Here is an 11,193-nt window from a genome sequence, read left to right as displayed (position 1 = left end):
ATCCATCCCTTTCCTCTCTCTCTGCTGCTACCACCCACATTCCAGCCACCACCATCTCGGTTGGAGTCCTGCTCATCTCCCCTTCCAATCCACACTATGCAGCAACCAGAGAGATCTTTACAAAACACAGATCTGACCTTTCAGTGGATGAAGTCCAGACTCTTCACCATGGCATGCCAGTCCTGTGTATCTGGCTGTGACCCATCTCTCAGTGTCTCTCATCACTCCCCACTGCCCCGCTCCTTCCTCCCCTGCTCTGACTCAGGGGCCCTGAACACTTGTCACATGAGGGCTGGACAGGGGCCCTACAAGGGCTTTTTCAGTTCTGACCTTCTGGGGAAGTGACTCTGAGCTCTGCTCTGGGATTGTAACACCTCCTTCCCAGGGACTTAAGGAGGATTCTGTAATAACTGCCAGCCTTGGGAGGTCATCCAGGTGCCACCTGGGGAAGCCCAGGGAGGCTCCACATTTCTGGAGGTGATGCACTTGCCTTTCACCTACCAACTCAATGGACCAAGCAGGAGTGACATTGCATATTCGCCTTCTGTTAGAACCTCCTGTCCTGAGTCCCTGAGCCCTACCTCACACCTTACAAAAATTTTTGAAGAATTATAGCAGTTCTAACTACAAGGGACAGAGACCATTCAAAATGAAAAGAAGCCTCTGGGCTCCTAACCTCCTACAGACAGGAAGCAGGCTAAGAACACATGGGCTGTTTATCATGGAAAAAAAAGGATGATACAGAAGGCGGAGCCAAGATCCCAAAGGATAGAGCCAAGAGCAGAGGAGAACCACTTCCAGGGAGCAAAACTAGGCACGAATCAGATATACTTACTCCCTGCCACTACAACAGGAGGAGTTTGCAATGGGTCCCCAACTGTACTTAGAGTTGTTATGAATCAGGGACTTCCAAGTGCCTCCAGCTTTTCCTCTTTCTAAACGGGAGTGCGGGAATTCCCTGGCTGTCCAGTGGTTAGGACTCAGCACTTTCACTGCCGTGGGTCGGGGTTCAATCCCTGGTCAGGGAACTAAGATCCCACAAGCCATGTGGCGCAGCCAAAATAAAAGTAAAAATTAAAAAAATAAATGACAGTGCAGACTATGGCTATCCTATCCCATCTCACCATTGCATGATAGGTGTGGTGGACATAAATAATTGCCATTTAATTCACAGGACTTCAGACTGAGGTAGACCATAATGGGGGAGCTGCAACAAAAGAACCATATCCCAAGAGCTTCACATGTAACTGGATTGAATCCAAATAGCAAGATCCTGAAATTCAAGCTGATATAATAATGGGGAGAAATTTGGGGGGATCTCTGGAGAGGTGAGCATATGTTGTTTGTGGGAGGGACATGAATTGTTGTGACCAGAGAGTGCACTGTGGGATCTAGTCTCCATAAGTGGCCCCAACAATTCCTTCCCTCTCTGCACATATAAGCCATCACAAGGAGGAGCCTATTTCCTCTCCCCTTGAATCTGAGCTGGCCCTGTGACTGCTCTGCCCAATAGAATATGGTGGAAGTGAACTTCTGAGCTCAGGCCTAAAGAGGACTGGCTGCTTCCGCTTCCTACCTTCCTTCTTCTTGGAACCCAGCCACCAGGCTGTGAGGAAGCCCAAGCAGCTACATGAGAAAGGCTCATATGGAGGAGAACCAAGTCCCTGGATGCCAATTATCAATGTATTTTCTCTCAGCTCCAGATTCACCCGTCATTGCCTGCTCTGTGAAAATTTAGAGGGGCTCTTTAAATATTTTCCTTTGTTTGCTGGCACAATATTAAGCTTTGTCAGTAGAGGACGCTGGAGAGATATTGCAGGAGGAAGGGGCTTTCCTTCCTGGTTCCAGGTTCCTCCTGGCAGATTCTGGCAGCACCCACAGTTTCTCCAGAACTGCTCCTGCCGTGCAGTAACTTCACTGCTGCAGTGCACGGTAGTCAGCAGTATCGTGTGGCCAGCAGCTTCCAATATCCTTCGCAGGTGGTTTTGAGGTGGAGACATGTCTTCTTGAACAGGTTTCCCTAGCTTTCCCTGGATCTGAGGTCCAGATCTTGGCCACAGGGGGTCCACTTCCTTGGGTGCACTCTCTCAGGCCTAGGGGTAGGGGCTGCTCCTTATATCTGCAGCTCCTGTATGCTTTATTTTGTTTTAATAAATTTATTTTATTTATTTATTTATTTTTGGCTGCGTTGGGCCTTTGTTGCTGCGCACGGGCTTTCTCTAGTTGTGGTGAGCGGGGGCTACTCTTCGTTGCAGTGCACAGGCTTCTCATTGTTGTGGCTTCTCTTGTTGTGGAGCACAGGCTCTAGGCACGCGGGCTTCAGTAGTTATGGCTCGCGGGCTCTAGAGCGCAGGCTCAGTAGTTGTGGCACACGGGCTTAGTTGCTCCGCGGCATGTGGGATCTTGCCAGACCAGGGCTCGAACCCGTGTGCCCTGCATTGGCAGGCGGATTCTTAACCACTGCACCATCAGGGAAGTCCAGCAGCTCCTGTATGCTTTAGATTTTTTGCTTCTTACTAGCCAATCTCTCATTACTCAATCCCCTGTTATAGTTAATAATTCTTTATATTAAACTTCATCTGTTCAAATTATTGTCTCCTGATTATGCCCTGACTGACAAGTCCTGGCCAATAGCTCCAGCTGAACTCATAGCTGGTGGTTAGTACCAAATCCAGCCACATGGAATGAGGTCATTTTGGACCTTCCAGACATCCTAGCATCCCAAACAACATCACATAAAGTAGAAGAACTGCCCAGTAAGCCCATCGAATCATGAGAAATAATAAAGCATTATTGTTTCAAGCCTCTAAATTTTGGAGTGATTCTTTATGTGCAGTAGATATCTGAAACCTCCCTACAACCCAGGAGGTATCATTTTTCTATTTTACAGATGAAGAAGGTAAAGCTCAGTGAGGATTAATGACTTGCCCACAATTACAGAAATAGTAAATGGCTGAACCAACATTCAAACTCTTTTTAATACATAATCTCACTTAGGGAGCCAGAAGGGACCTTAGGAATAATGTCCAACATCCCTCATTTTATAGCCAAAGAAACTGAAGCTCAGAGGTGGAAGCAATTTGCCCAAAGTCACCCACTTAAGAAATGGCAGAATCGGGACTCTGAATTAGAAGCCTGGTTCTCCTGACCCAAAGCTCTTCCTCTCCCTCACACTGTCGTCCCACATGCCTTCCTTCACCCATTTCCTCATGTACTTTCCCCCTCCAGGAATGTCCCCAGCAGGGTGGAGGGGACGATCACCCTGGTTGAGAAGCCCTAGGGCACATCTGGCCATGTCTAGGGACATCTTTGGTTGTCACAATTGGAGGTGAGGATTACTTCTGGCATCTAGTGGGTAGAGGCCAGAGCTACTGCTAAACATCCTACAATGCACAGGACATTCACCCCCCAACAAAGAAGTCTCCAGCCCAGAATGTCAATAGTGTTGAAGTTGAGAAACCTCGGTCTAGAGAAACCCATAACCACACAAGGCAGGGAGGGATTCCCTGCCTCCATGGGTCTTCTCTTGTTTTTCCAAGCTTCAGGTCGCTCAAGGCCAGATGGGCAGCTTCTACTGCAGTCATTTTCACCTACTGAAAAATAACTAAGTGCATGAGAGGTCCTGAGGAAATCTCCGGCAGGGAGCACCTATCACAGGAGGGCCCTGGCATTTGCAAGACTCTGAGGCACCAGGTTGGATTAGCTACAATTAGTTTATTGGAAACAAAGAGTGAAATAAAGGCAAACAAACTTGCAGGCAGTTGACTCATGGCTTTTATAGAGGCCTCTGCAGGCATCCCTGGAAGGTGATGGTCTCCCCTCCAATGGGTCACATCCCTCACAGAGTTACAGGAAAACCACCATCAGTGTTCTTTATCTCCATTCCATAGGTACAAGCACACTGGCAGATTCCCCAGTATGCGCAGATGGGGAGATTCTGGCGCCTGTCCTGTTCCTCCAAGCTTAGGTGAAGGGATCAGGCAAGACCAATGAATCCAGCAAAAAACAGAAGGCGGAAGAAAGGATGAATCCTCAGAACAACAGAACGACTACTAGGAAAGGCTACAGAAAGAAGCCAAGGTGCGCCCCAGCCTCACTGGGGCTCAGGTGCCGGGGGATGGCACACAGAGGGAGTAGTAGGTAGGGAGCAGGATGGGCAAAAGGTACACATCTGGAGACTGTTCTCGGGAGGCCAGCAGCCAGCGGTGCGTGGGGCAACGGAAGGGGCGTTCCGGTTGCGAGAGGTCCTGGCTGGGCGGAGGGCGACCCTAGCACCTCTTAGAGCCCACGATGCTGTAGCCCAGCCCGGAGCAGGGGCCGCAGGCGTCGGCGGTGCCCACCACCACGTTGCCGCTGCAGGGGGCGCTGCAGACGCTGGTGGTGACAGCAGGGGCAGCGCCGGAGGCGCAGAGATCGCCACAGACGACGCCACCGCGGCAGCTGCTGACGCCTGGATGGGGGGAGAACAGGCAGAGACTCGGGTCAGGCACTGCCACAGCCAGGCGGCTTGGGGCAGCGAAAATGCCCCCTCCCCAAAGGCACTGTGACCACCCAGCTGGAGAAGGGGGCGGGGCGGGCTACTTACAGACATTCACAGCCCCGACGCCCTCGCACAGCCTGCGGGGAAAGGAAAAGAGAAAGGTCAGTGCCCTGAAAAGCCGCTGGACCGCACAGCCAAGGTGAAAGGTGAGGTCCCCCCACCTTCCTTCTGCGCACTTGCCCAGGGGAAGGGGCGATTTAGCGGTAGCCGGGTAACTGTATGGGTTCTGGAGACAGATCACCTGGTGCGCCGGCTCTCCACCCCTTATTAGCTGAGCAACCTCAGAAATGCCCTCCCTCAGCCTGCCTCCTCCTGGGGAAAATCTACTCCCTGATCTGTTGTGAGAATGAACTCAGAATACGCCTACAAGTGCATAATGCCTGCCACACAGTAAGCACTTCAAAAATGGTAGCTGCTACTATTTATTTCGGTTCTTATGGACTTGTAAATGCAACTGAGGCGCAGCAGATTTAAATTCCTGAATCTGGTCTGATTGGTGTCACTAAAATGTGAGTTTCGGGAGGACAGAATTTTTTGTCTACTCTTTTCCCCATTGCAGACAGTGCCCCAAACGATGCCTGGCTCAATAAATAACTTGCATGAATGAATGGGATGTTAGAACCCATTGAGAGCAGGCTCAGAGACTAGCTACACCAATTCCCTCACTTAACAGATGGAGAAACTGAGGCCCAGAGAGAGGAAATAACCAGTGCCGGAGGCAGGGATATCACTCCTGCCACCTAACTCCACCCAGCCCGTGTTTCCTTCCCACACAACGCTCTCTCCTTAAGGAAAACACACAGAGTCCCTCTGAGAGACCGTGGCAAAGGGTTGTCAAAATCAGCTTCAGAAATGTGGAGAATCCACAGCCCACCATCTACCATCCCATGCCCAGGTTTCCTAGGGAACCCACACCAAAGCTCCAGAGTTCATTCCAAGAGCGCTTTGTGGCAAAGGGGTGGACCTCTCTGTTTCCAGTGCTACCTCTGTGTCTCTCCAGCGTTCAAACTCAGTCTTGAAAACGTCTCTCTCCCAGAATTCTGCCCCAATGAAACTACCCAGGCCCAGAGAACCCCAGTGCCTCTGAACTCTCCAATGCAATTACTTGAGTTTGTTGTGAGTCTCACATGTGATCACTTTGATTCCAGCTACCAAACCTGTGTCCCCATTTCCCCAATACACAGGGTGCTCCCTCTGCATCCTCACTCTACTCTGCCCAGGGCCAAGGGCCGGGCTGGACACGAGAAGAGGAAGGCTCAGGGTAAGAGCACCTGACTAACCTGGGGAAAGAAACAAAGGGCAACAGCCCGGGGCTGTTGTCCTCATAGGAGCTGTTCAGCCGCCCCCCTCCAGCTGAACATAGAAGGCTGGTGACCAATGGGTCTCCCCACGCCCTCAAAACAAGCAACAAGCAAAAATGCCCAGACCAGGGCAACTGCTTCAAGGGACCAGTCCCTGCTGTCTGTCTATCCTTAGTCCCACTTGCTGCAATGGACGACCACTTAGGGATGCTCACCGTAGTTAGAATATGTAAGTGTGTGTTGATAAAACCCCCTATTGGCACAGGTAGGCCTTCCCTGGTGGCGCAGTGGTCAAGAACCCACCTGCCAACACAGCAGGCAGATTCTTCCCTGTTCAAGCCCTGGTCCGGGAAGATCCCACATGCCGTGCAGCAACTAAACCCATGCGCCACAACTACTGAGCCCACGTGCCACAACTACTGAATCCCATGTGCCTAGAGCCCGTGCTCCGCAACAAGAGAAGCCACTGCAATGAGAAGCCCACGCAGCACAACGAAGAGTAGCCCCCGCTCGCCGCAACTAGAGAAGCCCACACGCAGCAACGAAGACCCAACGCAGCCAAAAATAAATAAATAAAATAAATTAATTTTTTAAAAAGACAAAACCCTATTGAAGCTGTCATTTGGGGAGAAATCTGAACTCCCAGGGCTGGGGCCAGGACCAGGCTTGAAAAGAGAGCTGGAACCCTGAGGGGCATGTGCAATGAGGGCCTGGGAGGGAAGAAGCATTATAGAGGGAAGTTAGCCCAGCCCAGACAGGGCTTCTCAGGAACAGCAATTACTAAGGCCTTGACTCCGGGCTCTGAGAAACAGATTTGCAAAAGGCACCAATCCCAGATCAGCACGTAAGTGGGCATGAGAGACTCAAATGGGGCTAGAAACATACCTAATGAATAACTCAAATTACCTGTCCAGTTGCAGGATGGGGAGGTTTGGAAACAGGAGTCAAGTAGGAATGTGAGGGACAGCACACTGAACTCCCAGGCAGGGCTGAGAGAGAAATGTGGCTGCGGTACTCACCTGTGCTCCTCGCCCTCCAACAGGCGCCTGTAGGTGGCGATCTCGATGTCCAGGCCCAGCTTGGAGTTCATCACCTCCTGGTACTCCTTGAGCAGGCAGGCCATGTCCTGCTTGGCCTTCTGCAGGGCCTCCTCCAGCCCGGCCAGCTTGCACTTGGCGTCGTTGAGGGCTGCCTCGCCCTGCTGCTCAGCCTGGGTCACTGCGGCCTCCAGTTTGGAGTTCTAAGGGCCCAGAAGAGAACAAGGTGGGTTATGGTCCCTGGGTCACTGTGTCCAATTCCTGGATGTGTCCAGTCTCTCCACCCAGCTGGGAATCACCCCGGGAACAGGTCTCTCCTCTTCATCACCTGGGTCTCCCTGAGTGGCCACAACCTGGGACTTGAGTCATGCAAATGGGCTGGAGAATGAATGGTGAGATCCAGTTGGGTGCACACACTGCCTGTGGGACCCCGGGTGGGCCTCAAACGACCCCTACCTGGCACTTGGCATTCTCGACCTCGGCCGTCAGCCTCTGGATCATGCGGTTCAGCTCGTTGATCTCCTCCTTGGTGCGGCGCAGGGTCTCCCCATGCCGGATCACCGTGGCCTTGATCTCCTCACACTGGAGGGAAGCAGGGAGGCTCATGAAACTCAGGATGGGACATCCCACCCACTCAGGACACCACAGATGATTTGCAAATCGTACAGTACTCAGCCTGTGCAACCATACGTGGCAGCCATGTCCTACTACTACAACCTGAGAGGGGTCTGCACTTCTTTCACCACCTCTAGGAATCAGAATCCCCAGACAAAAGAAGCCTTATTAATATATACCACACATCCCTGCCACCATGTCTAGGAGGCAGGTGCCCTGAGACACTCACCTTGCTGCGGTACCAGCTCTCAGCCTCGGCCCGACTGCGGTTGGCAATGTCGTCATAGTTCGCCTTGATCTCGGCCACAATGCTGTCCATGTTCAGGTCCCGGCTGTTGTCCATCTTGACGATGACCGAGGTGTCTGAGATGTGGGCGTGGAGAACGCGGATCTCCTGCAGATGGTGGGGTGGGAGGATGCGTGTGGTTTACACCACCCCCTCCGCCACCACAGTGTGTACCCAACCTTCTCAGCCCTCCTTGGTGTCTAGCCCCTGCCCTCTCTGACAGCCTCACGGACTGCAGCTCCTGCCCAAATCCCTGTCCCACTCTGATCCCAGACCAACGCCCTCTCTTCCAGGCCCGCTGCTGGTTTTCTGCCTGGACCACAACCCCTCACCTCCTCATACAGTTGCCGCAGGAAGTCGATCTCCTGAATCAGGGCCTCTGAGTTGGCCTCCAGGTCTGACTTGCAGAGGTAGGCGCAGTCCACATCCTGGGAAGGTGGGGAGTCTTTGAGTTCAGAGGACCTCTGGTGATCACCACCCCCAAATTCCCCTCTCTCTTCACCCATTACATGGAGGTGAGGGGAAAAGGATTCCCAGAGCTCCTGTTCCCGTCCCATCTCCATACCCTCTGCCCTTCCCCAGAGGCACCTCACAACCTCCCCCCCTTCTGAGAACAAACCCCTCGTGCCTTGGAGATGGGTCACCAGCCTTTCACTCCTCCCACCTGAGACCCCTTCCCTCCCAGCTCTCCTTCTTACCCTCCCCTGTACCAGGAAGCCTGCCAGACTGGCTCCCTCACTCAGCCACCGTGACACTTCCCTGTCCCCCAGCAGTCCTCCAAGACTCCACCTGGCCTCTCCTGGCTCTGCTCCATCCTCCCCCAGATCCTGAGACTGTGCCCCTCTTCTTAACCAGACTTCCTGCAGCACTAGACAGGACACCGTCCCTCAACAGAGAGACTGAAGCTGCCATGCCTCCATGGCACCCCAGCCACAGACCACCAGCTCTGAAGCAGCACAGAACATCCAGAGGTCAACTCAGCCATCCCCCTGCTTCAGGGCAGGGTGCTAGTGGATATTCCAAGGTTATTGCCCTTCTCAAAGCCCTACATGTGCCTTTCATGACCTAATCTCTGGGAATTTCCCATGCTGACTTGGCAAGGTCACTGCACCCCGCACTGAGGTTGAGACCATGGGTCTCCCCAACAAGAGCCTGTCATTCTGAGATCCCTCGTGTCTCTGCTTCCCGATCCCATGTTACTCACCTTCTTCAGAGCCACAAACTCATTCTCTGCTGTCGCTCTCAGAGCAACTTCCTCCTCGTACCTGAGGCAGAAGAGGGCAGAAAGGGAGGTCATGGCAGGGCAGGTCTCCCCAGAACCCCCTCCACTTCATACCAGTGAAGGAGGCAATGTTAGGGACCTGCCAACACAGCCTGCCCCCTGGCAGCCCTACTGGGGTCCTCTGTGGTTGGATTTGGGATGTGTTTGTGATTCTCTCTCCACTTTGAATGGAGGGGTGCAGGGGGCTACTCTTCTGGGACCTCACAGCCCTGTTCCCAAAGCTGCTCTGAGGTCACGTCTGGAGGAGAATAAGGACTCAGCACCAGCCCCATGCTAGGAGTGGATGGCAGCACCTGTGGGGCACTGCAGCCTCCCCTCACCTGGGTGTCCATCCTAGCTCACCTGTGGGAGGGCCTATGAGTCCCAGAGGCCCTCAGCACTCCGCACCCTAGACGATGGAACACCAGCAGCCCCAGGACCTGGCAGCCCTGAGCGACACTGGGACTCATATCACATCCAGGTGCTACAGGTGGGAGCCTGAGAGGCCGGGAGCAGATGGCTTGGGAGACTGCAGAAGCCCCCTCCCCACAGCCCGCAGGGCATAGCTGCTGGGTGATCAGGCCCCAAGAAGAGAAGGCTGAAGGAGCAGAGAGGCCTCCTGGGGGACCACGGCCCTGCTCTCAGGCGTCTGATCAATGACTGCCTGATGTGAAGATCCTGCTGCACACCGCCCACCTGCCCTGCAAGGTCACTGCCCCTTCTCGGAATTTCTTCTCCAGTCTCATCCAATAGGCTTTAACTCAAGTCCATTCCTGTGCCCAACATCATCCCTGACCGCACTCACTTCTCCTTGTAGCCCTCCAGCACCTCCTGCACGTGGTTGAGCTCGGAGGCCAGCCTCCCGTTGTCGGCCTCCACACGCTCAGCCTCCCGCCTCAGCGTCTCGATGTAGCCGTTGAACAGGGGCTCCAGGTTGCTCTCGCAGCACTGGCGGTTCTGGTAGAACTGCCACTTGGTCTCCAGCAGCTTGTTCTGCTGCTCCAGGAAGCGCACCTGCCATTTGGGGTGGGAGGACGGGTCAGATGACCCCCACTGCCCCAAAGCCTACTTGGGGCATGGGGGGATGGGGGGGGGCGCCGATTGCTTTAAGGTAAACTCCCAAACCAGGAGCTCCGCAGAGATCACACAGAGGGCGCTGTGGAAGACAAGGCAACTTCTGGATTTCGGGATTGGGATCTATGTTTGGATTTTCCAACTTAGGGGTGAGAGCAAGGGGCTGGGAAAGATCAGTCCCTGCTCAGGTGGACTGAGTTATCCTGACGTGCTGAGCCTAGGTGGCATGTGGTCAGGAGCCAAGTAGAGGTCTTTTTGCCTCTGACTCCCCCATCAGTGCCCAGCCTGAACTGAGCATGGGTGGGTTCAGGAAAGGTGTGATCAAGGACACCCACCCAAAGGCTGACCTGTGGTCCTCTTCCTATATCTTATGTGCATTTCTTGTGTCTTGTTTGCATGTATGGCCTTCTCCTCTGACATGCGGTTCCAAACCTTGTCCTTGTCTGTCTGTGGGGACCCTGCCTGTCTGGACAGAGGTTGTATATAATAACAATTGCCTAATCAGGAGCCCCTGCTCTAGACTCATCTCTCTGATCTTTCTGTGCCCTGGATATGTGTCCATCTCCTCCATTAGACTGGAATCTCATGGGCACCACATCTCTCCTGCCCCCTGACTACCCCTTCAGTGCCTACCCAGGAAGGGAAGGTTCAGGAAGGGTGTGATCAAGGACACCCACCTTGTCGATGAAGGCAGCGAACCTGCTGTTGAGACACTTGATCTGCTCCTTCTCCTCGTGCTTCACACACTGCGCATTGGTGTCGATCTCCAGGTTGAGGGGTGCGAGGAGGCTCTCGTTGACCGACACGGTGGTGATGCAGGGTGGGCTGGGGCCGCACACGCCGCCAGAGCGGTACCCGAAGCTGCGGCCGCAGGAGCCGGCGCGGAAGCCCCCGCAGAGGCTGCGGCTGCCGAAGCCCCCGGTGAGGCCGCGGTAGCAGGAGATGCCGCGGTAGGGGGCGGCCGTGATGCAGCAGCGGCCGGGCCGGGGCCCGCAGGCTGAGGCGCAGCTGAAGGAGCGGCCGCCGAATCCTGATCCGCAGGTCATGATGCTTCTTTGGGGCACGGGAGGCTCTGAGGA

The 11,193-nt window shown here is 54.0% G+C and overlaps 1 protein-coding gene across 1 annotated transcript; it reads right to left on the bottom strand.

Moving 5' to 3' along the window:
• Window positions 1-4,268: 4,268 nt before the first annotated feature.
• On the bottom strand, window positions 4,269-11,161 carry LOC118902146 (keratin, type II cuticular Hb6). Its single transcript, XM_036866159.1, has 9 exons — window positions 10,792-11,161; window positions 9,846-10,054; window positions 8,984-9,044; window positions 8,112-8,207; window positions 7,723-7,887; window positions 7,335-7,460; window positions 6,861-7,081; window positions 4,586-4,617; window positions 4,269-4,450 (listed from the first exon to the last, which is right to left on the bottom strand). The coding sequence occupies exons 1-9, from the start codon at window positions 11,158-11,160 to the stop codon at window positions 4,269-4,271; spliced, it is 1,461 nt and encodes a 486-aa protein (XP_036722054.1). The 5' UTR covers window position 11,161.
• Between the last annotated feature and the right edge of the window lie 32 nt (window positions 11,162-11,193).

The sequence above is a fragment of the Balaenoptera musculus genome, chromosome 10 (assembly GCF_009873245.2).
Source record: "Balaenoptera musculus isolate JJ_BM4_2016_0621 chromosome 10, mBalMus1.pri.v3, whole genome shotgun sequence".
Classification (NCBI taxonomy): Eukaryota; Metazoa; Chordata; class Mammalia; order Artiodactyla; family Balaenopteridae; genus Balaenoptera; species Balaenoptera musculus.
The sequence above is the reverse complement of the archived record's forward strand: the minus strand, read 5'-3'. Positions and strand labels throughout refer to the sequence as shown.

Excerpts from the sequence above, each read along its gene's own strand:
- LOC118902146 (XM_036866159.1), bottom strand. The coding sequence starts at position 11,160 with ATGACCTGCGGATCAGGATTCGGCGGCCGCTCCTTCAGCTGCGCCTCA. Across the intron at positions 10,055-10,791 it reads TCGCTGCCTTCATCGACAAG|GTGCGCTTCCTGGAGCAGCA; the intron begins GTGGGTGTCCTT and ends CCCAAATGGCAG. Across the intron at positions 9,045-9,845 it reads CTGGAGGGCTACAAGGAGAA|GTACGAGGAGGAAGTTGCTC; the intron begins GTGAGTGCGGTC and ends CTTCTGCCTCAG.